Consider the following 25,586-nt stretch of genomic DNA (forward strand, 5'->3'; position numbering starts at 1 on the left):
ATGTTGTCCTCAAATCATGGAATATCATCCTAAAATCGTGGAATATCATCCTAAAATCGTGGAATATCGTCCTAAAATCTTGGAATATTTTCCTAAAATCGTGGAATATTATCCTAAAATTGTGAAATATCATCCTACAATCTTGGAATATTGTCCTAAAATTGTGGAATATTGTCCTAAAATCGTGGAATGTTGTCCTAAAATTGTGGAATAGTGTCCTAAAATCATGGAATGTTGTCCTCAAATCATGGAATGTCATCCTAAAATCGTGGAATATCGTCCTAAAATCTTGGAATATTGTCCTAAAATTGGGATGGGATGGAATATTGTTCTAAAATCGTGGAATTTTTTCCTAAAATCATGGAATATCGTCCTAAAATCTTGGAATATTTTCCTAAAATTGTGGAATATTGTCCTAAAATCATGGAATATTGTCCTAAAATGGTGGAATATTGTCCTAAATCGTGGAATATTGTCCTAAATTCATGGAATATTGTCCTAAAATCGTGGAATATTATCCTAAAATCATGGAATAATGTCCTAAAATCTTGGAATATCGCCTACAATCATGGAATATCCCTGCTGGAAGGGACCCAGAAGGATCCCAGCGCAAATCCCTCTGGGAGAGCAGCTGGAAAACCCCAGGGAAAGGCTCCAGGGCCACAAGAAGAGCAAACAACGTTTATATTAATCCCAAACTCCCCCCAAAATTATCCCAAACTCCCCCCAAAAAATTAACTTATTTGCCCTAAAATCCCCTCCCGGACCGGCCAAAGCTCCGGCACAAACCCCGGGGGGAATTCCGGAGGTTTCCACTCCAGTCTGCTCCACTCTGTACACAAAGTGACGTTCGTGGGAATTCTGGGAACGCCGGGAATTCTGGGAACGCCGGGAATGTCCCGGAGCTCAGCAGGAACTAAAGACAGGGATGAACTCCAGCTGGGCTTAACCAAGCCGGGCCTACTTGGAGGAGAAGTTGTAGACCAGGAAGTTGGGGGTCTGGCAGTAGCTGGTGGCCAAGAGCTTCCCGTGGGGAGTGGGGTCGGAAAAGGCGATTTCCCGGGAACTCAGCACGGTGCCGAACAGGAATGTGCTCCTGGAAGAGAGAACACAGGGAGGGGTGAGCTGGGAATGATGGGAGGGGATGGGATGGGATGGGATGGGATGGGATGGGATGGGATGGGATGGGATGGGATAAAGATGGGAATGGGATGGGATGGGATGGGATGTGAGGGGATGGATGGGATGGGATGGGATGGGATGGGATGGGATGGGATGGGATGGGATGGATGGGATGGGATGGGATGATGGGATGGGATGGGATGGATGGGATGGGATGGGAGGGGATGGGATGGTATGGTATGGGATGGGATGGGATGGGATGGGATGGGATGGGATGGGATGGGATGGATGGGATGGGATGGGATGGGATGGGATGGGATGGGATGGGATGGGATAAATATGGGATGGGATGGGATGGGAGAGGAGGAGAGGGGAGAGGAAAACGGGGATGGGAGAGGAAAACTGGGATGAGGGATGAAAACTGGGATGGAAGGGAGAAACTGGGATGGGAGAGGAAAACTGGGATGGGAGGGAAGTACTGGGATGGGAAAGGGAAACTGGGATGGGAAAGGAAAACTGGGTTGGGAAAAGGAAACTGGGATGGGAGAGGAAAATGGGGATGGGAGAGGAAAACTGGGATGGGAGAGGGAAATGGGGATGGGAGGGAGAAACTGGGATGGGAGAGGAAAACTGGGATGGGAGAGGAAAACTGGGATGGGAGGGAAGTACTGGGATGGGAAAGGGAAACTGGGATGGGAAAGGAAAACTGGGTTGGGAAAAGGAAACTGGGATGGGAGAGGGAAATGGGGATGGGAGAGGAAAACTGGGATGGGAGAGGAAAACTGGGATGGGAGAGGAAAACTGGGATGGGAGAGGAAAACTGGGATGGGAGAGGAAAATGGGGATGGGAGAGGAAAACTGGGATGGGAGAGGAAAACGGGGATGGGAGAGGAAAACTGGGATGGGAGGGAAAAAGTGGGATGGGTTATCCCGAAATACAGCCCAGGGATGGGAGAGAAAACTGGGATGGGAGAGGAAAATTGGGATGGAAAACTGGGATGGGAGGGAAAAGCTGGGATGGGTTATCCTGAAATGCAGGATTTTTATTTAGACTCTCCAAGTTCTATATAAATGTATAAAAGAATATATTATTTAAATAACATAAATATTTTAAATAATATATTTTATATTATAATTCCTATAAAATGTCCAATACGTAATATTATATTTTCCCTATTATATAGAAATATATGTTGAAACCAATATAAAACAATATTTTGTATAAAATCTTTAATATTTCATATAAATTGGAACAAAAACAGATATAAACTGAAATAAAACCAGCAGGGATTCTAAATAAAATTATTCCTGATTTTGCATGAGAACAGATTTATTAATAATAATAAATCATTAGAGCTTCTAAATTAAAAAAATATTTTAAATAAAAATCCTGATGATTTGAATCGAAAATATTTAAGATTTTAAGTGAAAATGGCCCAGATTTTTAATAAAAAAATTAATTTAAAATATATTAGAGATTCTAAATAAAAATGTTAATGATTTCAAATAAAAATATTAATTATTTTAAAGAAAAACGTTGATTTTAAATAAAAACATTGTTTGAAGTGAAAATGTTAAAGATTTTAAATAAAAATAGTCCAGGGTTTTAATAAAAATAGTAAGGTAAATATATTAGATTCTAAATGAAAATATGAATGAATTAAAATAAAAATATCGATTTGAACTAAAAATATTAATGATGTGAAGGGAAAATATTAAATATGTAAAATAAAAACAGTCCAGATTTTTCATAAAAATATCAGTGTAAAAAAATATTAGAGGTTCTAAATAAAAATATTGATGATTTTAAAGAAAAATATTAGAGATTTTAAATGTTAAAATAATTTTAAATAAAAATATGAATGATTTGAAGTGAAAATATTAAAGATTTTGAATAAAAATGGCCCAGAATTTTAATGAAAATATTGCAGTGTAAAAAATATTAATGACTTGAAATAAAAATACTGATTTGAAATAAAAATATTAATGATTTGAAGTGAAAATATTACAGATTTTAAATAAAACCGGTCCAGAGTTTTAATAAAAATATTAGAGTGTAAAAAACATTAGAGGTTCTAAATAAAAATCTTGATGGTTTGAAATCAAAATATCGATTTGAAATAAAAATATCAATTGTTTGAAGTGAAAATATTAAAGGTTTTAAATGGAAATAGTCCAGATTTTAAATAAAAATATGAATGGTTTGAAGTGAAAATATTAAAGGTTTGTCAATAAAAATGTTAAATATTCAAAATTAAAGGTATTTATAAGAAATATATTGATGGTTTGAAGTGAAAATATTTAATATTTTAAATTAAAATGGTCCAGATTTTTAATGAAAATATTACAGTGCAAAAAATATTAAGGATTTGAAATAAAAATACTGCTTTGAAATGAAAATATTAATGATTTGAAGTGAAAATAATAAAGATTTTAAATACAAATAGCCAAGATTTTATAAAAATAGAAGTGTAAAACATTATATATTCTAAATAAAATGTTAAAGATTGTAAGTAAAAATATTAGAGAGTCTGAATTTAAAAATTATTTTAAATAAAATATTAATGATTCGAAGTGAAAATATGAAAGATCTGAAATAAAAATGGTCCAGATTTTTTTAATGAAAATATGAGTTTAAAAAAATTAGAGGTTCTAAAAAAACTGTTGATGATTTTAAAGAAAAACAGTTTTGAAATGAAAAAATTATGAATTTCAAATACAAATATTGATTTTAAATAAAGAATTATTGATTTTAAATTAAAGTATTCATAATTTGAGGTGAAAAAATATTAAAGATTTTATATATAGTCCAGATTTTTAATAAAAATATTAAGGGAAAAATATTAGAGATTTTAAATAAAAATTATTTGAAATAAAAATATTAATGATTTGAAATGAAAGCATTAAAGATTTTAAACAGAAATAGTCCAGATTTTTAATAAAAATACTAGAGATTCTAAATAAAAATTATTTGAAATAAAAATATTGATCATTTGAAGTAAAAATATTGATCATTTGAAGTGAAGGTGTTAAAGATTTTAAATAGAAATAGTCCAGATTTTTAATAAAAGCATTAATGGAAAAAAATTAGAGATTCTAAATAAAAATATGAATGGTTTTAAAGGAAAATATTACAGATTCTAAATAAAAGTTATTTGAAATACAAATATTGGTTTGACATAAAAGTATTAAGGATTTGAAGTAAAAATATTGATTTGAAATAAAAAAAATAAGAATTGTAAATAAAAAAATTGATTTCAAATCAAAAAATTATTTGAAATAAAAATATTAATGATTCGAAGTGAAAGTGTTAAAGATTTTAAATAGGAATAGTCCAGATTTTTAAGGAAAATATCAATGGAAAAAGTGTTAGAGATTCTAAATAAAAATATGAATGGTTTTAAAGGAAAATATTAGAGATTCTAAATAAAAGTTATTTGAAATAAAAATATTGATTTGAATTAAAAATATTAATAATTATAAATAAAAAGACCGATTTGAAATAAAAATTATTTGAAGTAAAAATATTGATTTAAAATAAAAATACTGATTGAAGTGGAAATATTAATAATTATAACTGAAAACATTGATTTAAAATAAAAATATTAATTATTTGAAATATAAAGAGCGATTTGGAAGAAAAATTTTAATAATTATAAATAAAAATGTTGATTTGAAATAAAATATTAATGATTATAAGTAAAATACTGATTTTAAATCAGTATATTAATAATTATAGATAAAATTATTTCAAATAAAAATATTAATGATTTCAAATAAAAATACTGATTTGAAATGAAAATATGAATGACTATAACTAAAAATATTGATTTGAAATAAAATATTAATGATTTTGAAATGATATTGATTTGAAATTAAAATATGAATGACTATAAATAAAAATACTGATTCTAAATAAAAATATTAATGATTTGAAATAATATTGATTTTAAATTAAAATATGAATGACTATAAATAAAAACATTGATTCTAAATAAAAATATTAAAGATTTGAAATAATATTGACTTGAAATTAAAATATGAATGACTATAAATAAAAATACTGATTCTAAATAAAATATTAATGATTTCAAATAATATTGATTTGAAATTAAAATATGAATGACTATAAGTAAAAATACTGATTCTAAATAAAAATATTAATAATTTCAAATGATATTGATTTTAAATTAAAATATTATTAATTATAAATAAAAATATTGAGTTTAAATCAAAATATTAATGATTTGAAATGAAAATATTGATTTTTAAAATAAAGTATTAATGATTTCAAATGATATTGATTTGAAATGAAAATATTATTAATTATAAATAAAAATATTAATTCTAAATAAAAATATTAATGATTTGAAATAATATTGATTCTAAATTAAAATATTAATGACTACAAATAAAATATTGATTCTAAATAAAAATATTAATGATTTCAAATAATATTGATTTGAAATTAAAATATGAATGACTATAAATAAAAATACTGATTTAAATAAAAATATTATTTCAAATAATATTGATTTTTAAGTTAAAATATTAATGACTATAAATCAAAATATTGAGGTCAAATCAAAACATTAATAATTTCAAAAAAAACACATTGATTTTTAAACTAAAATATGAACGATTCGAACCAAAACCGTTTCAGATTTGAAACAAAAATTATCCCCTAAATATTCCACACGCACAGACAGGAATCCACCTGGGAATTCCAGGCTCAACTCCCCACACGGATCCCTTCCCAGAACCCCTCCGGAGCGCCCCAGATCCCGCTTTTCCCGCCCGGAATTCCCGGCGGGATGGTCCCACCTGAGCGTGTCCAGCAGGCGCCGGGCGACGCCGCAGCGGCGCCGCGTTCCCAACACCCAGATCCGGCTGATCCCGCACACGGCCGGCTCCGGATCCGCAGAGCAGCGCCAGGCCCGGGCAATTCCCGGCTGGGAATCCGGGCTGGGACACGGCGACGGATCCGACAGCACCCGGAACGCCTGCGGGAAACACCGGGATCAGAGGGGACGCACCCCAGCCAACCCGGCCCGGGATAGTCCCAAAAATCCAGGGGCAGCCACAGCTTCTCTGGGAATTCCAGCCCAGCCCCTCCCCACCCTCCCAGCCAGGAATCCCTTCCCAATCTCCCCCCCAAATCTCCCCTTTCCCACTGGGATCCATTCCCTGGGGCCTGGCATTCCAGGCCCTGATCCCAAATCCCTCTCCCACTCTCCTGGAGCCCCTTCAGGCTCTGGAATGTGCTCCAAGCTCTCCCGGGATCCTTCCCTTCTCCAGCCTGGCCATTCCCAGCTCTCCCAGCCTGGAGCCAGAGCTGCCATTGGATCCATCCCCAGCCCAACTCCTCCCTGGGAAGGAGTTCAGGGAACAAGGGGCTTCCCTGGGAATCTCGGGGCTCAGGGCAGGGTCTCCCTTCCCCTTTCCTGCCTTTTCCATCCCCACATTCCATAAAAACCCCTCTGACTGGATTCTGAGTGTCCTTTATCCTGGAATGGTTTGGGTGGGAAGGAACCTTAAATCTCATCCCATTCCATGTCCAGGGACATCTCCCGCTTTCCCAGGTTACTCAGGAAAGGGTCTCCCTTCCCCTTTCCTGCCTTTTCCCTCCCCACATTCCATAAAAATCACACCAAACAGATCCTAAACGGAGTGTCCTTTATCCCGGAATCCCAGACTGGTTTGGGTGGGAAGGGCCCTTAAACCTGACCCCATTCCATGGGATCCCATCCCACCCTGCCCAACCTGGCCTGGGACACTCCCAGGGATGGGAGGTGCTGGTTGGGATCACTCCAACGTGGATTTCCCTCTTTCCCAGCAGACAAGTGTCCCAGGCCGGGTTGGACGGGGCTTGGATCCCTGGGATGTTGGGAGGTGTCCCTGAACATGGAATGGGATGATCCTTTGGGTCCTTTCCCAGGAAAACCCCTGGCCATGACCAAAGGCTCAGTTGAAATCCCCAAGAAGAGCTTTGTTCCTCCTTCTTTCACCTCCCACCATCCAAACATTTTCCTCACTCTCCTGGAATTCCCCTCAAAAAATGCACTGGGGGGGATCAGACCGGGAATGAAGTTGGATCCCTGAATTAGAAGGACAAATTCCCGGGAGAAAATGGAAATCCAGAACCCTGGAATTGTTCAGGCCCTTCCTAAGGATGGAAATCCAGAACCCTGGAATTGTCCAGGCCCTTCCTAAAAATGTAATTCCAAAATCCTGGAATTGTTCAGGCCCTTCCTGAAAATGTAATTCCAGAACCCTGGAATTGTCCAGGCCCTTCCTAAGGATGGAAATCCAGAACCCTGGAATTGTCCAGGCCCTATTCTGGGAAGAAGTTCAGAGGTTATTTGCGATTTCCTGATGACTTTTGGGACTGTGATTTCCTGATTTACACGAATAGGTAATTAGGGTTAATTAATTGGGGTTAATTAGTAATTAAGACGTGCCTGTTTGATGGGCTCGGCCAGCAGACAGCCCACGAACAGGTAATTGGGGTTAATTAGTAATTAATTAGTAATTAATTAGTACTGAAGACGTGCCTGTTTGATGGGCTCGGCCAGCAGACAGCCCACGAACAGGTAATTGGGGTTAATTAGTAATTAATTAGTAATTAATTAGTACTGAAGACGTGCCTGTTTGATGGGCTTGGCCAGCAGACAGCCCACGAACAGGTAATTGGGGTTAATTAGGAATTAATTAGTACTGAAGACGTGCCTGTTTGATGGGCTCGGCCAGCAGACAGCCCACGAACAGGTAATTGGGGTTAATTAGTAATTAATTAGTAATTAATTAGTACTGAAGACGTGCCTGTTTGATGGGCTCGGCCAGCAGACAGCCCACGACCATCCTCCCGTCGCACACGAACAGGTAGGTCCTGCTCTGGGCCGGGCAGCCCAGGGACACCTGCTGGAATCCCAGCTCGTTGTCCACGATCTCCCGCACCTCCTCCGCCTGGAAAACACGGCAGCGGGGCCGGGAATCAAAGGGCGGGAATGCCGGCAGGAAAAGGGGGATCCTGCCCGGGAATTATCCCGAGGTTCCGCGGGGTCGGGAAGAGCCCACGCCCAGTGCGTGGATGGGGAGGATTGGATTGGGGTGTGTTTGGACACCCGGGATCGGGCTGTGCTGGGATCAGAGAGCTACAGGAAAAGAGGGATAAGGTTGTGTCGGGATCGAGCTGTGCTGGGAAAAGAAGGATTGGGATGTGTTGGGACAGGAGGGATCAGGGTGTGATGGGATCAGGCTGTGTTGGGATCAGGCTGTGCTGGGAAAAGAAGGACTGGGATGTGTTGGGACAGGAGGATCAGGTGTGATGGGATCAGGCTGTGTTGGGATCAGACTGTGGTGCGATCAGGCTGCGTCAGGAAAAGAGGGATCAGGCTGCATTGGGATCAGGCTGTGCTGGGATCAGCTCTACTGGGATCAGGCTGTGCTGGGATCAGGCTCTGTTGGGATCAGGCTCTGTTGGGACAGGAGGGATCAGGCTGCATTGGGATCAGGCTGCATTGGGATCAGGCTGTGCTGGGATCAGGCTGTGTTGGGACAGGAGGGATCAGGTTGTGCTGGGATCAGGCTGTGCTGGGATCAGGCTGTGCTGGGATCAGGCTGTGCTGGGATCAGGTTGTGTTGGGATCAGGTTGTGTTGGGATCAGGCTGTGCTGGAAAAGAGGGATCAGGTTGTGTTGGGATCAGGCTGTGCTGGGATCAGGCACTGTTGGGACAGGAGGGATCAGGCTGTGTTGAGATCAGGCTGTGTTGGGAAAACAGGGATCAGGCACTGTTGGGACAGGAAGGATCAGGCTGTGCTGGGAAAAGAGGGATCAGGCTGTTTTGGGATGAGGCACTGTTGGGATCAGGCTGTGTTGGGACAGGAGGGATCAGGCTGTGCTGGGAAAAGAGGGATCAGGCTGTGTTGGGATCAGGCTGTGTTGGGATCAGGCTGTGTTGGGATCAGGCTGTGCTGGGATCAGGCTGTGTTGGGATCAGGCTGTGTTGGGATCAGGCTGTGTTGGGATCAGGCTGTGTTGGGACAGGAAGGATCAGGCTGTGCTGGGACAGGGAGGAGGGTGAGGATGTGTCACGATGAAGGTTCAACCCCCCCCAAATTCCCACCCCAGCCCCCCTGAGCTCTCCCTGTGCCCTGGCACCACCCCGCAGGGAGGGGTTGGGGATCTGAGCCAGCACAGAGCTCATGTCCAGGAGGAATCCCAAAACAAACACTCGTGTACCTTCTTGACGGCGTATTGGGGTCAGACGGAAGGATCAGCACGATCTTCCCATCCCAGAACTCCGCCACAACTCGCTCCTTCTTCCAGCCCTGCCAGGGAGAGGGGGAAAAACATCCCAAACAAACAAGGGAGGAGGGAGGAAGTGATTCAGGGAGGCCTCTGGCAGAGGCTGCTGGAACACAAACCGCTCCAGCTTTCGGGAATTAAGTCACATCCCATCCATCACCCAAACAACCCAAACTGCACTTCAACCTCCCCTCTGGATACAAATGTTTGCCTGGCTGTACCTGGATAGGGAATCGTGGATATTCCAGGCTGGAAAAGCCCTTGGGGAACATGGAGTCCAACAATTCTCCATCACTTCCAGGGCCTTCATTGGTCCGTGTCCCCAAGTGCCACATCCACGGGGATTTCAGATCCCTCCAGGGATGGGGACTCCACCCCCCCATCCCAGGGCTGGAGAACCCTTTCCATGAAGGAATTTTTCCCAGCCTTTTCTTCCCCACCAGGCAGCTTTCCAGCCACTCCTTTCCCCAGCTTGGGGCCTTCCATGGGGTCAATCCAAGCAATCCAAGTGAAGGACGTGCACTCGTCAATCCCCACACCATGGGGATCCTGCCTGTCCAGATCCCACTGCAGAGATTCCTGCCCTCAGGAGATCCATATCCCACAGACCTGTCCAGATCCCTCTCAGAGATTCCTGCCCTCAGGAGATCCATATCCCACAGACCTGTCCAGATCCCACTGCAGAGATTCCTGCCCTCAGGAGATCCATATCCCACAGACCTGTCCAGATCCCTCTCAGAGATTCCTGCCCTCAGGAGATCCCATATCCACAGACCTGTCCAGATCCCACTGCAGAGATTCCTGCCCTCAGGAGATCCATATCCCACAAACCTGTCCAGATCCCTCTCAGAGATTCCCGCCCTCAGGAGATCCACATCCCACCCAATCCTGATCCAGGTATCCCCTCACCACATATCTGAGCCCCTCCAGGAACCTCTCGTGGTGCTGGATGTGCTGGTGCCAGCTTGGGGCATTCCATGGGGTTGATCCCCACACCACCTCCCTCCCACAGACCTGTCCAGATCCACTGCAGAGATTCCTGCCCTCAGGAGATCCACATCCCACCCAATCCTGATCCCAGGTGTGCCCTCAGCACATATCTGAGCCCCTCCAGGAACCTCTCGTGGTGCTGGATGTGCTGGGCCAGCTTGGGGCATCCCATGGGGTCGATCCAAGTGATCCCAGTGAAGGACGTGGCACCCGTCGATCCCCACACCACCTCCCTCCCATGGATCCAGCCTGTCCAGATCTTTCTGCAGAGATTCCTGCCCTCAGGAGATCCACATCCCACCCAATCCTGATGCCAGGTGTGCCCTCACCACGTATCTGAGCCCCTCCAGGAACCTCTCGTGGTGCTGGATGTGCTGGGCCTCGTCCTCCGGGCTGGCGGCCGAGTAGATCATCCCGCAGGATTTGCAAACGATGGCTCCAAAGTGCTTCTGCCCCGCGTCCTGAGGGGAGAGAGAGCCAGGGGAACATTCCAGAGCCGCTGGGGCTCAGGGCTGAGGCTCACAGTCGGCTCTAGGGGGAAGTGTTTGCCTCCAGATGAATTGGAGGGACGGGAATTATCCCCCGGGGAACGCAGCGTTTGGAACGAGGGTGGAGGGAGATCAACTGAGGGAAAAAACGGGAAAGAGCCTCACAAAAATAATAAGTAAAAGAAAAACAAAATGAAAACTGTAGGGTTTTGGTCGGTTCTCTGAAAATAAGTCATTTTACCTGGGAATAGAGGGAAGAGAAAGCTATTGGGTTCCCTAACCCCCTGGTTTTACCTCAAATCCCCTCACAGCCTTCTTCAAACTCCTCCAAACCCACCATTTTTACCCCCAAATCCCCCAAAACAGGTTAAAATCTGGACTTTTACCCTTAATTTCCCCTCAAGCTCCTCCAAAAAATACACTTTTACCCCAAATCCCCTCACAAAACTCCCCAAAAATGCCACTTTACCCCAAATTCCCCCTCAAACTCCCCAATAATGCCACTTTTACTACAAACCCCCCACACTCCCCAAAACCTCCCTAAAAATGTGATTTTTACCCCAAATCACCACTCAAAGTCCCCCAAAACCTAATTTTTATCTCAAATCCCCTCAGACCCTTCCTCAAACTCCTCCAAACTAGCCATTTTTAACCCAAATCTCTCCAATCGATTAAAATCAGGACTTTTACCCCAAATTCCCCCTCAAAGTCACCAAAACTGCCACTTTTACCCCAAATCCCCTCTCAAACTCCTCAAGATTGCACTTTTACCTTAAATTCCCCCTCAAACTCATCAAAGCCCACGCCTTTGCCCCAAATCCCCTCACACTTCCCAGAAACTCTAAAAAATGTGATTTTTTACCCCAAATCACCCCTCAAAGTCTCCAAAAACCTGTTTTACCTCAAATCCCCTCAGACTCTTTCTCAGACTACTCCAGAGCCGCCTTTTTTACCTCAAATCCCCTCACTAACTCCCCAAAAATGTCACTTTTACACCAAATTCCCCCTCAGGCTCCCAAACATGTGGTTTTTACCCCAAATTGCCCCTCAAACTCAAACCACCACACACTTTTACCCCAAATCCACTCACAGTCTCAAAAAGTGTCATTTTTGCCTCAAATCCCCCAAACACCTATTTTTTACCTCAAATCCCCTCAGACCCTTCTTCAAACTCCTCCAAACCCGCCATTTTACCCCAAATCCCCCAAAATTATTAAAATCAGAACTTTTTCTCCCAAATCCCCCTCAAATTCCCCAAAATGCTACTTTTACTCCAAATTCCCTCACAAACTCCACAAAAATGTGACATTTACCCCAAATTCCTCCTCAAACTCATCAAAGCCCACACTTTTGCCCCAAATCCCCTCAAACTCCCTCAAAACTCATGAAAAATGTGAGTTCATCCCAAATTTCCCCTCAAAGTCATCAAAACCCTGTATTTTACCTCAAATCCCCTCAGAGCCTTCTTCAAACTCCTCCAACCTGCTATTTTTACCCAAACCGCCTGAAACGGATTAAATCGGGACTTTTAACCCAAATTCCCCTCAACTCACCAAAAACGCCACTTTTACCAAAAATCCCCTCCCAAACTCCTCAAAACATGGGGTTTACCCCAAATTCCCCCTCAAACTCACCAAAATGCCCACTTTTACCCCAAATACACCCCTCAAAGTCCTGAAAACCCTGTGTTTTACCTTAAAACCCCTCAGATCCTTCCGCAAACTGCTCCAACCCACCACTGTTACCCCAAACCCCCTGAAAGGAATTAAAATCAGGATTTTACCCCAAATTCCCCCTCAAACTCACCAAAAATGCCACTTTCAGCCCAAATTCCCTCAGACTCTCTTAAAACTCACTGAGAACGCGACTTTTACCCCAAATCGCCCCTCAAAGTCCCCAAAAACCTGGGTTTTACCTCAAATCCCCTCGGAGCCTTCCTCCAACTGCTCCAAACCTGCCATTTTTACCCCAAGTCCCCTCACAAACTCATCAAAAACACCACTTTTGCCCCAAATCCCCTTCGACTCCCCAAAAACATGGGTTTTACCTGAAATTCGTCCTCAAACTCCCCCAAAACACCACTTTGACATGAAATCCCCTCACAAACTCTCAAAAAACGTGGCTTTTACCCCAGATTCCCCCTTAAACTCATCAAAGCCCACGCTTTTGCCCCAAATTCCCTCGCACTACCCCAAAACTCACCAAAATTGCAACTTTTACCCCAAATCACCACTCAAAGTTCCCAAACCCCTGATTTTTACCTCAAATCCCCTCAGAGCCTTCCTCCAACTGCTCCAAAACTGTCATTTTTACCCCAAATCCCCTCACAAACTCCCTAAAAACATGGTTTTTTTGCCAAAGCATGTTCCAGTAGTAAACCCCCCCCCACCTTTACCATCAATTTGGAGTTAAAATTGTGGGAGCTCCTTTTTTGTTTTCCCCCCAATTTTTCGGGTTTAAATTGAAGAACAAAAAACCCCTTTTCCCTCATTTTAAGGGGACGAAATTGAATTTAAAGTGTTTCTCAGGAGGGAGTTGCTCCCAGCTGCCCATTCCTGATTCCTGCTCCCATTTCCAGCTTGGAGCCCCTCTGCTCCCACAGGAAGCCGTGGGAAAGGGAAATCATCCGGCCAAATCCTCGGAATCCATAAAGCCTTGGCTGAGCTTCCGGATATTTATTAAACGTTATGTTCCATAAATCCCCGTTGAATTCTCCGAGTGTTAATCCCAGGGAAACCACAGCAATGGATTTTCCAGCTACTAACAGCTCCTTTTGGGATTCCCTCGTGGAATATTCCTGGTTTCCTAATCCCAAAATTCCCCGTCCCAGGACCCAGCACATCCTTACAATGATCAGCTGATCCCCGGAACGCCTGCAGAGCTCCTTGGCCTTCCTGCTTTTCTGGGAGGTGTGAGGGACTTTTCCAGGTGGGCTGCTCCCAAATGGAGGTGGAATCTCATCCAGCGGCCTGGAAACCATGGAAAACGGAGGGAAAAGAGTTCACTGTTGTGATTCCAGAGCATTTCAGGGAGAGCAAAGCTTTCCAGGAGCTGTGGAGGGAGGATCCAGGAAAAGCCGTAACTGGATAAAAAGTTAATTAGCTCTGGATTTAGCACCTTTGCCATCCTAATTCCGAGGTTTTGGAAATTCAGCAGCAAACTGAAGGGATAAATAGCAAAGTGAGGAGCAGAGGGTGAGATCCATGAATGGAACAGTGGAAGGTTCCCAGTTCATGGGATGGGATGGGATGAGCTTTGAGGTCCCTTCCCATACCTGATCCATGGGGGATACCTGGACAAAGCCAAGGATAAGGGATGTGGAAACACCTGGAATCACCAGGTGTGGATCCAGGAATGGGAGAGCTGGGAACGCCCACCTGGAGAAGAGAAGGATCCAGGAAAACCTTGGAGCCCCTTCCAGTGCCCAAAGGGGCTCCAGGAGAGCTGGAGAGGGTATGGAATGACAGGACAAGGAGGGAACGGCTTCCCACTGCCAGAGGGTTGATGGGATCTTGGGAAGGAATCCTTCCCTGTGAAGGGAAACTTAAACAATCCCAAAGTGTGGAATTACAGGGGTTGTGCAGCACCCTGAAGTCCAACGATCTCATGGAAGGTGTGGAATTAATCGGAGCAACACCAAACAGTTTTACAGCTCTGGATCCCGAGCAGAACTTCCCACAAAGCACATCCCGCGGAAAAGCTGGAGCTCATCGGCTCTCCCGGGAGACGACGGGAAATCCAAAAGTGCTTTGGAAGTTCCTGGCAAACCGCGGGATTTTCCATGTTTTCCAGGCTCCACGCGCGCCACGGGAGGAGGCAAAGCAAACATTGGAACCAGACCCCTTTCACCAGCCGGGAGAACGGGAGCCAGGAGTTTGGGAATGTTTGTTTTGGCTCCTTCGGGAGCGACTGGAACTCGTTTGGTTGGATGTTCACAATGACTCGGCTCGGGAGGGGGTTTATTGGGAACAAAACGGTTTGGGACGAGGGATGGGAGGTTTGGGGGAGATTGGGAAGGGATTCCTGGCTGGGAGGGTGGGGAGGGGCTGGATGGAATTCCCAGAGAAGCTGTGGCTGCCCCTGGATCCCTGGGCCCAGGAAGGTTGGATTCCCTGGGACAGCGGGAGGTGTCCCTGTCCAGAATGAGCTTTAGGGCCCTTCCCACCCAAACCATTCCAGGATTCAGGTAAAGGACACTCAGAATCCAGTCAGAGGGGTTTTTTATGGAATGTGGGGATGGAAAAGGCGGGAAAGGGGAAGGGAGACCCTGCCCTGAGCCCCGAGATCCCAGGGAAGCCCCTTGTTCCCGAACTCCTTCCCAGGGAGGAGTTGGGCTGGGGATGGATCCAATGGCAGCTCTGGCTCCAGGCTGGAGAGCTGGGAATGGCCAGGCTGGAGAAGGGAAGGATCCCGGGAGAGCTTGGAGAACATTCCAGAGCCTGAAGGGGCTCCAGGAGAGCGGGAGAGGGATTTGGCTCAGGGCCTGGAATGCCAGGCCCCAGGGAATGGATCCCAGTGGAAAGGGAGATTTGGGGGGGAGATTGGAAGGGATTCCTGGCTGGGAGGGTGGGGAGGGGCTGGGCTGGAATTCCCAGAGAAGCTGTGGCTGCCCCTGGATCCCTGGGAGCGTCCAAGGAAAGGCTGGATCCCCTGGGATAGCGGGAAGTGTCCCTGTCCCAGGTGGACCTGGATGAGCTTTGAGGTCCCTTCCCACCCAAACCATTCCCAGATTCCACCCAAATCCCCCCAGGGCTGTGGCATTCCCGGGATGAGGACACCCTGGGATCAAAACATCCCCCTGTCCCAAGGATTCCATCACTCCTAGAGACTGGAACGGGATCTCACCTCTTCCTGCTGGCCAGGGCTGCAGAGAATATGGGATACACCACGGCTTGGGAGGGAAAGCTGGAAAAACAAGTGGAATTTTGTGGTTTAGGGTCATTTTCCGTTGCAGGACACACGGAAACAGCAATTCCAACACCAACCTGGCTTCCCAGTGGCCAAACCCACCGGAATTCCCGTTTTCTTGGCTATTAATTAAGATTTTTAATCAGGAGGTTTCTCCACTTCCCATAATTTTGGCCCAAACAGCCCCAGACCTGAGGCTTCCCTTCCCAGAAAAACTGGGAAGCAACAAGTGCAAAGTTACAGCTCCAAACTGCAAGTTTCAAGGATAACTCAGCAAAAACTTTGGGAATTAAAAGCAGGTGATTTATTAATTGGGAATATTTTTGCCCCGGGGTAAAAAGTTTGGGGTTTGTGTTGTTTGATGGTTATTTTTGATGGATTCCCAAATAAGGACCCCAGGAATTACAGGAACATAGGGAAGCAGAGGAGTGGCTCTAAAGCTTCCAAAAGAAACATTCCATGGGGTGTTTTCTAGGGAACAACTAAAAATACCTTGGGAATGTCAGCAGTGGAAAAAGAGTGATGACAACCCCAATAAATAATAAAAACCCAACAGCTTCCCGGAAATCCGGGATTTTAGGGGGCCAAGACACTTCCTGGGAAAGGGCCCAGCAGGGAAATAACACCAGGAAAACTTTGGGAATGAGGATTTGATCCAGAGTGGAGACAGCAGGAAGCACAGGGAATGTCATTCCTCGGGACAAGGAGCTGGGAAAAGGGGAGACTTTAGCAACAAGATTCCAAAAATGGAGGAATAAATTCCCGAGTGGAGCAAAATTAAAGGGAAAGGGAGACAAAAACCTCAGGAATGTTGCTGATTCCTTCAAGGAACAGAATAAGGGCAGATGTGCCAGGAAAAAAGTGGGATAAGAGGCAAACAGGGGTAAATCCCGACCTGGAAACTCGAGGAATCCAAAGGGAATAAAAAAACCAAGGGAAAGGTGGATGAAACACCAGGAAAACCCCCGGAATGGCAGAGGAAAACAAGGATTCCAAGGAATTGAATGTGCTTTTATTCCAATTGTTTAGGAAAGAACCAGTTGGGACAAAAGGAGGGATAAAATCCCACAGAGAGGGAGGAATTCCACAGGTGGTGAGGCTGGAATTGGGAATGCTGCCTGTTTTTAACAGGGAAAACATGGAAAAAAGCAGGGAATTGGGGGGGAAAATACCAGGAATTCAACCTCTGGCACTGGAAGAGGCAGCAGGGAGAACAAAAGGTTGTTTTTTCCTTGATAAAACAATATTTAACCAAATAACACCTCGACAGTTATTTAATCCTTGTTGTTATCCATCGGAATTCCCGCTGGGAAAAATAATGAGCGTCTTTGTTCGTGTAACTGTGGGAGTTTGGAGATCATTTTTGGCACAGAGGGGGGGGTAAAAAAGTTTAATTTTAGAGACATTCTTGTGTTAAAAAGGGTCAGCTCGGAATAAAGGGGGAAAAACTCCACAATCCAGGGAAAACTCAGGGATAGGGAGGGGTGGGGGTGGAAACTGTGGAGGAATTCTATGGAAATTTAGGGAGGGGGAATAGAGGAAAAATTCCCTTCCTGCTAATTGGGGGTTTATAAGGATCAAGGGGGGGGGTTGTTTGGGAACATCCCACCGGGAAAAATAAAGGAAGGAGTCAAATGCCTCAAAGCCTGGATGGAAAAGGGGAAGCAGGAAGATTCAGGGAAACAATCCAGTGAGGAATGAAGGGGAAAATGGAATGAAAGGTTTCAGAGACGGTGATTTCCCAAGTTTTCCCGGGGATGGGCGGTTAGAGGGAGAAGAAAAGAATTCCCCTGGGGATTAAAACTGACACAAATCCATGAAATTCCCATCATTTCATTCATCACCCAGCTGAACTGTGGGACAGCACGGAATCCAGGGCTGGGAAAAGCAGGCGAAGACATTCCCAAAGATTTTCCTGCCTCGTCTTCCCCCAGCCCCGAAAACTCCCGGATCAAAGCAGGAACGGAGGAAGGATCCAACTCACCCTGTTTGCTCCCTCTGGGGGAGATTGGCTGGAGAGGACGACACAATCCCGGGATTCCCAGCCTGGAGAGGAGCTGATCCCATCAGCACCCTGGAAAAGAGCACGAGGCCTTTTAGGGACAACAGAAAACCGGGATCCGAGTTGGGACAACGGTTGGATCTGAGGGTCCCAAAGGTCTTTTCCGAGGAAATCCCAGAGGAGCTGTGGCTGCTCCAGCCCTGGGAGTGTCCCAGGCAGGTTGGATGGGGACTGGAGCAGCCTGGGATAGGGGAAGGTGTCCCTGCCCATGGAATGGGATGGGATTTAAGGGCCCACCCATCCCAAACTATTCTGGGATCCTGCGATTCCATGGAGTTGGAGGATGCTCCAGGTTGGATTTAGAGCCAGAGCCCTTGGAGCCTCTTCCAGAGCCTGAAGGGGCTCCAGGAGAGCGGGAGAGGGATTTGGGATCAGGGCCTGGAACGAGGCCCCAGGGAATGGATCCCAGTGGGAAAGGGAGATTGGGGGGGAGATTGGGAAGGGATTCCTGGCTGGGAGGGTGGGGAGGGGCTGGGCTGGAATTCCCAGAGAAGCTGTGGCTGCCCCTGGATCCCTGGGAGTGTCCAGGAAAGGTTGGATTCCCTGGGATAGCGGGAGGTGTCCCTGATCATGGAATGGGATTGTCCTTAAGTTCCCTTCCCACCCAAACCATCCCGGGATTCCAGGATAAAGGACACTCAGAATCCAGTCAGAGGGGTTTTTATGGAATGTGGGGATGGAAAAGGCAGGAAAGGGGAAGGGAGACCCTGCCCTGAGCCCCGAGATTCCCAGGGAAGCCCTTGTTCCCTGAACTCCTTCCCAGGGAGGAGTTGGGCTGGGGATGGATCCAATGGCAGCTCTGGCTCCAGGCTGGGAGAGCTGGAATGGCCAGGTGGAGAAGGGAAGGATCCCGGAGAGCTTGGAGACATTCCAGAGCCTGAAGGGGCTCCAGGAGAGCAGGAGAGGGATTTGGGATCAGGGCCTGGAATGCCAGGCCCCAGGGAATGGATCCCAGTGCCAGAGGGCAGGGAGAGACGGGACACTGGGAAGGAATCCCTGGCACCCTTTCCCACCCCCCGGAGCCGTGTCCGTGCCCAGGATCAGCAGCTCCAGGCCCGGCCGGGGCCGTTCCGGCAAAACAAGTGTCGAAATCCCGGAAAAGTCCCCGAAATCAAGGCCAGTCTGGGAGCAGTTTTGCCGTGTCTGGTCCGTGACTTCACCGTCTGGGAAGGGCAGGGCCGGGAAAAACCCGAGAGCGGCTCCAGGAGGGGCCGAGTCTTCCAAGGAAAACCTTTCTCCCCGTCCCGTTTGGAGCCGAGGTTTCCCAGGAAATCCCCCAGGCCGCGGATCCTTAACCCCCCCCCGGAGCTCGGACCCGGCCACACTCCTGACAACTCCGAAGAACTGAAGGGAAAGGAAGCTTAAAAATCCCTTCTCCAGCTTTTTTTTCCACAGGGGAAAAAAACCCCCCAACAAACAGGGGGATGAGACAAGTTGTTTTCCTTGGAAAAAAAAGATCCTGCTGAGAGCTGAGAGCTTCCCTTCCAGCCACAGGCACTGGAATGTTTCCCGGCACTGAGAGCCAGCGAGGGATGAGAATTCCTGCTGTTTATCCCGGTTTTACACCTTCCCGAGGCAGGCAGGAGGGAAGAATCCAGGGATACCTGCAATTAGGGGCAGCTGGTTTAATCCCAGCAGCTCCCAGACTCCCGGACTTACCCCAGTTTTCTGGGACACATTCCCAGTTTTCTGTGGACGCTTCTCCTCCGTGTCCCGACTCTCCCGGATTCCCGGAGCTCTCCCCGTCCTCCCGGGGCTCGGGAATCCTTCCCCTCGCCCCCCTCTCCTCCGGGGGGTTCCTCCTCCGCCCGCCGGCTCCGCGTTTCCCGCCGGCTCCTCGTCCTCCGGCGGGGATTTGGGAAGGGCCTGAGAGCCCTGGGGTCTCCCGGTTTTTCCTGGAGTGGGATTTCTTCCCGGCAGCGAAAAAAGCCGCTCCCAGCCGGAGCTTCAGGGCCGGTTTCACCTTCATGCTCAGCACCCGGAAGGGAGAATCCATCTTTTTCCGGACGAGGCGATTCCCGGCTTCCCGCTCCGCGCTCGCCTTTCCCCCGGGATCTCTCCCTTGGCTTTCTTCGGTTTCGGACACTCTGGCCACGTTGGGTTGGGGGGTGTTTTGGCCACCTTGGGCTTTGGATTCCTGCCCCGATTCCCGCCCCGATTCCCGCCGCTGTTCCCCATCCCGCCCGGAGCCGGGACATTCCCGGCCCCGCTCCTCGCTCCCGAAACCTGGATCTCCTGGAGCTTCCTCCTCTCCACGGGGTCCAGGTAGTGCTTCCCTTGCCATAAAAAGAGCCCACGGGCACGTGGGGCTGGGAGGAGGTCTGGAGGGATGACTTCCCGGGATGTTCCGCCTGGAGCGAGATCTCCAACCTCCTGGGAATCCCCGTTTTCACTGGAAAACCCTCGTTCTCCTTCGTCTCGTCCCCAGAGCTGGGAGAGCACGGGATCCGGGAGGCAAACCACTTGTTCCCGGGTTTCTGGGAGGGGAAGGCCCCTGGGGAAAGGCTCGGATCCGTTCCTCCTCACGGGGGTCTGGAAGGCCGAGGGGAGCTGCGGGAAAAAACCAAAAAAATCCGGGAATGGGGGGGGTCACATCCCGCCCGGAGCCGCTCCAGGAGCTGGGAATGACGGCTTTAATCCCGCTTCCCGGGGGAAATAAGGTTGGGTTTGTTCCTGGAAAACCCCTGATCCCTCTGGGGGTGAGGCTGGGAAAGCTCAGGGATGGTTTATCCCAGTTTTTGGGAATCGTGGCCCCCCCCACACACCAAAATCCCACCCCAAAAGCCATTTCAGCATCCCAAAAATCCTCAGGAAATCACAACCAACCTCTGAGCCCACTTCCCAAAATGATACAACTTTTAGGAAGGACCTGAACAATTCCAGGATTTCGGAATTAAATTTTCAGGAAGGGCCTGAACAATTCCAGGGTTCCGGATTTCCATCCTTAGGAAGGGCCTGAACAATTCCAGGGTTCTGGATTTCCATTTTCTCCCGGAATTTGTCCTTCTAATTCAGGGATCCAACTTCATTCCCGGTCTGATCCCCCCCAGTGCATTTTTTGAGGGAATTCCAGGAGTGTGAGGAAAATGTTTGGATGGTGGGAGGTGAAAGGAGGAACAAGCTCTTCTTTGGGATTTAAACCGAGCTTTGGTCATGGCCAGGGGTTTTCCTGGGAAAGGACCCAAAGGCTCATCCCATTCCATGGGCAGGGACACTTCCAAACATCCCAGGGGATCCAACCTGGCCTTGGACACTCCCAGGGATCCAGGGGCAGCCACAGCTTCTCTGGGAATTCCAGCCCAGCCCCTCCCCACCCTCCCAGCCAGGAATCCCTTCCCATATCCCACCCAAATCTCCCCTTTCCACTGGGATCCATTCCCTGGGTCCTGTCCCTCCAGCCCTGATCCCAAATCCCTCTCCCGCTCTCCCGATTCCCTTCCCGTGCTGGGTGGAATCACACCACTAAAGTCCCTTCCCCCCCACCCCCATTCCATGATTCCCTGAGAACGAAGCTCCTTTTCCTGGGGACCAAGCCCTGGGATCCCAGATCTGGACTCACCCCTGGCAGCTGGGGGAGCCCCGGCTCCGTTTCCGGGGGTTCCGGGGGCCTCGGCCTCGCTGGACACCTGGAAAACCCACAATTCCCACGGCTTGAGACAGAATTCCAGGGAAAAAAACCCCTCCAAGTTAGGAAATAAGGAGAGAATGAGAGGCAGGGAACAGAAGCAGGCCAGGAATGCCAAGGTGGAATGTCGGGATGTGCTGAGCAGCTTCCAGGTCCCGAGGCACAAACAGATCCCAAAATCCCCCCCCTGAACAATTCCAGGAATCCAGGGTGTGTTTTCCTCTCTGTCTCTCACAAACCTCTTCCCAGAACTAATTCCCACAAGCCTGCCTTTATTCCTTTATTCCCACAGGATTCCACCTCCCAGCTCTTCACCCTCCGCTTTCTCCCCCCCCCTCTGCTTCCCACGGAGCCAAATCCCATAAATCCCTTTTTTTTTTTTTATTTTTTTGGCCTTTTTTGACACAAAAATCTAAACCAGTTCTGCCCCATCTCTCCCAGTCTGGGAGAATTACTGGGACAGCAGTTTTTTTCCTGCTGCTGAATTTTGCCCAACTGGGAAACGCCCCCAAATCCCCAAAAACCTGTAGCCAGGAGGAATAAATATTCTGATATTTGTTAATAATAAATATTATGCTCATTATTTTGTTAATAATAAGTATTTTAATCTAATAGAAATAGAACAGATTCCAGGGGGGTCTCTGTGGGGTCCCCAAACCCTTGGAAGGGTCTCTTTGGGGTTCCCAAGCTTTGGGGTCCCAAAAAAGCTGTGGGTCCCAAAAAGCTGTGGGTACCAAAGCCCTTGAGGTGTTTTGGGGGACCCCCCAACTTTTGGGGGGGGTTCTCTGTGGGGTCCCCAAAGCTTTGGGAGATCTCTGTGGTGTCTCTAACCTACGGGGAAGGGTCTCTGTGGGTCCCCACACCTTTTGAGGGGGGTCTCTGTGGGTCCCCAAGCCCTTGAGGGTTATTTTTGTGGGTCCCCAAACTCTTGGGGGTCCTCTGTGGGGTCCCCAGCCCTTGGGGTTATTTGTGGGTCCCCAAATCCCTACAGGTGGTTTCTGTGGTGCCCCCACCCAAAGGGAAGGTCTCTGTGGGGTCCTCAGGCCCTTCATGGGGTCCCAAACCCCTTGGGGGGGTCCCCAAAGCTTTGGGGGGGGTCTCTGTGGGGTCCTCAGGCCCTTCATGGGGTCCCAAACCCCTTGGGGGGTCCCCAAAGCTTTGGGGGGTCTCTGTGGGGTCCTCAGCCCTTCATGGGTCCCAACCCCTTGGGGTCCCCAAAGCTTTGGGGGGTTCTCTGTGGGGTCCTCAGGCCCTTCATGGGTCCCAAACCCTTGGGGTGTCCCCAAAGCTTTGGGGGGTTCTCTGTGGGTCCTCAGGCCCTTCATGGGATCCCAAACCCCTTGAGGGTCCCCAAAGCTTTGGGGGTTCTCTGTGGGGTCCCAAATATTTTTTTTTTGGGGGGTGTCTCTGTGAGGTCTTCGAGCCTTTAGCAGGTCCCTGTGAGGTCCCAAAGCTTTGGGGGGTCTCTGTGGGGTTCCCAACCCTTGGGGAGCTGTGTGGGGTCTCCACACCCTTTAGGGGAGTCTCTGTGGGTTCCCCACACAAGGGGGGGTGTGACTCTGTGGGGTCCCCAGGCCCTCCCCTGTAGGGTCCCAAAGCCCTTGGAGGGTGTCTCCAACCCCACCCCACACACTCCCCAGACCCCCGTTTTTTCACCTTCCCTTCCCCTCAGGTTCTTCCCAAACCCACCCCCCCAAAAAAACCACCTTCCCACACCACTACCTGACCTCGCACTGCTATCCCCACCCTCCTACCCCCGCGCGATGATCCCTGGATGCCTCACCACCGCCCCAAACCCCCTCGGGACCCCCTCAGAGCCCCCCCGATCCCCTCAGAGCCGCCCCCCGTCACCTCCGCGCCGCCTCCGCCTCGCCGCTCTCTCCCGCCTTCGACCCGCGCGCGCTTCTCCCGCCCGCCCGGCCTCCCCCGCTCCCATTGGCCGAGCCACACTCAATCAGAAAAACTCCCCCTCTCATTGGTGGATGGGGAAGCGCGCCGCGCCGCGCCCGCCCCGTCGCTGTTCGCAGCCATCACGGAGGGCGGTGGTGCTAAAAGACTACAACTCCCCAGCGTGCATTGCGAGGGCAGAACGGGGTGTCCGCCGCGAGGAACGCGCGAGGCGTGATGGGAGTTGTAGTCCGGGCTCTGTGAGGAGCGGGAGATTCCAAAGGGGAAATCGGGAATAAAAACGGTTGGGATTGAATTAAGGGGCGCTTGGGAGGTTAATGGGAGGTTATGGGGTGATAATGAGGAGGGTTTTGGTGATAAATGGTCTTCAGGCCGCGGACACGCAGAGGAGGCTCCGCAGCCTGGGGATATTTGGGAATTAAGGAGAATTCCAGTACCTTGGGAATGGGATGGTTTGGGTGGGAAGGGATTTTAAGGATCATCTCATTTCAGCCCCCCTGCCACTAGATCAGGGTGCTCCAAGGGAATCCAAGCTGCTTTGGACACTTCCAGGGATGGGGCAGCCAAGGAAAAGGGGAAGGAAAAAGGGGAGGGAAAGGAAAATAAAGGGAAAGGGGGAAAGGAAAGAGAAACACAGCGGAAAGGAAGACGAAAAAGGGAGAAAGTAAAGGGGGGAAGAAAGAAGGGAAAGGGGGAAAGGAAAGGGGGAAAAAAGAGGGAAAGGGGAAGGAAAAGAAAAAAGGGGAGGCAAAAAGAAAGAGAAAGGAAAAAAGGGAAAGGGAACAATAGGGGAAGGAAGGAAAAAGTGGGGAAAAGAAGTGAAAACAGAAGGGGAAAAAAGGAGGAAAGGAAAACGGAGAAGTCAAAAGGGGGGAAAGGGGAAAATAAAAAAAAAAGGGGAAAGGAAAAAGCAGAAAATGGGAAAGGAGCAAGAAAAAAGGGAAAGAAGGGGAAATGGGAAGGAAAGGAATGGGAAAAATGGAAAGCAAAAGGAAAGGAAGTGTAGGGACGGAAATGAAAGGGAAGAAAATGGGAAAAGAGAAAGTAAAAAGGGGAAGTGAAAAGGAAAAGGGAAAGATGGGAAGGAAAGGAAAGAGGACAAAGGAAAGATGAAAGGGAATAGAAGGAAGGGGAAAGACAAGGGAAAAAGGGGGAAAAAAGGAAAAAGAAGAAAAAAGGGGAAGAAAAAGCAGAAGAGAAAAGGGGGAAAGAAAGAGAAAAAAGGGAAAGAAGGGAAATGAGAAGGAAAAAGGGTTAAGTAAAGAGAAAGGAAAAGAGAAGAAAAAAGGGGAAAGGAAAAGTGGGTACCTGAGCGGAAAAAAAGGAAAGAGGAGAGAAACGGTAAAAGAAAAAATTGGAAAGAAAAGGGAAGGAAAAAAGAGGGACATGGAAAGTAAATAAATGAAGGGGGGGGGAGGAAGGGGGGAAGGGAGAAAAGGGAAAAAAGGGGAAAAGGCAAACCGAAAGGGCAAAGGACGGGCCCTCCCGGCCTCGCCGCCCTCACCGCGCGTGCGCGGCGCCCCTTTGGCGCCCTGGCGCACGCGCAGATCCCCCCCCCCCCCGCGGCCTCACCGCCCTCCCGCGCATGCGCGGAGCGCCTTTGGCGCCCTGGCGCACGCGCAGCCCCCGTTCGGCCTCAGCGCCCCCACCGCGCGTGCGCGCGCGCAGGCGCCGAGGGAGGCCACGCCCCCCGGCTCGAGCCCCCCCCTCGTCAGGCGGAGCCGGCGGAGCGCCGGAGCGGGAGGAAAAGGGCGGACCGGGAGCTCCAGAAGAGCCCCGGGAGCTCCAGCGGCGGCCGCCATGGTGTTCTACTTCACCTCCGGCGGTGAGGCGGCCCGGCGGCAGCGGGAGCGGCGGGGGGTTTGCGGAGCGCGGAGTGGGTCGGGTGGGAAGGGCCGTGGAATTCATCCGGTCCCACCCACCGGACACCTGACACTGTCCCGAGCGGTGTTCCAGGAATCCGGGACACTCCCAGGATCCAGGGCAGCCACAGCTTCTCTGGAATTCCAGCCCAGCCCCTCCCCACCCTCCCAGCCAGGAATCCCTTCCCAATCTCCCCCCCAAATCTCCCCTTTCCCACTGGGATCCATTCCCTGGCCTGTCGTTCCAGGCCCTGATCCCAAATCCCTCTCCCGCTCTCCTGGAGCCCCTTCAGGCTCTGGAATGTTTCTCCC

At 48.2% G+C, this 25,586-nt stretch overlaps 1 protein-coding gene across 1 annotated transcript; it reads right to left on the minus strand.

Moving 5' to 3' along the window:
* Positions 1-692: 692 nt before the first annotated feature.
* Positions 693-25,320, minus strand: ESCO2 (establishment of sister chromatid cohesion N-acetyltransferase 2). The gene is given in 15 exon segments (XM_032682268.1): positions 693-1,096; positions 5,947-6,125; positions 7,945-8,088; positions 9,366-9,382; positions 9,385-9,454; positions 10,751-10,882; positions 13,758-13,878; positions 15,755-15,814; positions 17,802-17,960; positions 18,883-19,042; positions 19,539-19,884; positions 19,887-20,155; positions 20,158-20,397; positions 21,439-21,505; positions 24,985-25,320. Coding segments are annotated over 15 exon segments (2,436 nt in total). The 3' UTR covers positions 693-960.
* Positions 25,321-25,586: the final 266 nt, after the last annotated feature.

Source organism: Chiroxiphia lanceolata, chromosome 3 (genome assembly GCF_009829145.1).
Source record: "Chiroxiphia lanceolata isolate bChiLan1 chromosome 3, bChiLan1.pri, whole genome shotgun sequence".
Lineage (NCBI taxonomy): Eukaryota > Metazoa > Chordata > Aves > Passeriformes > Pipridae > Chiroxiphia > Chiroxiphia lanceolata.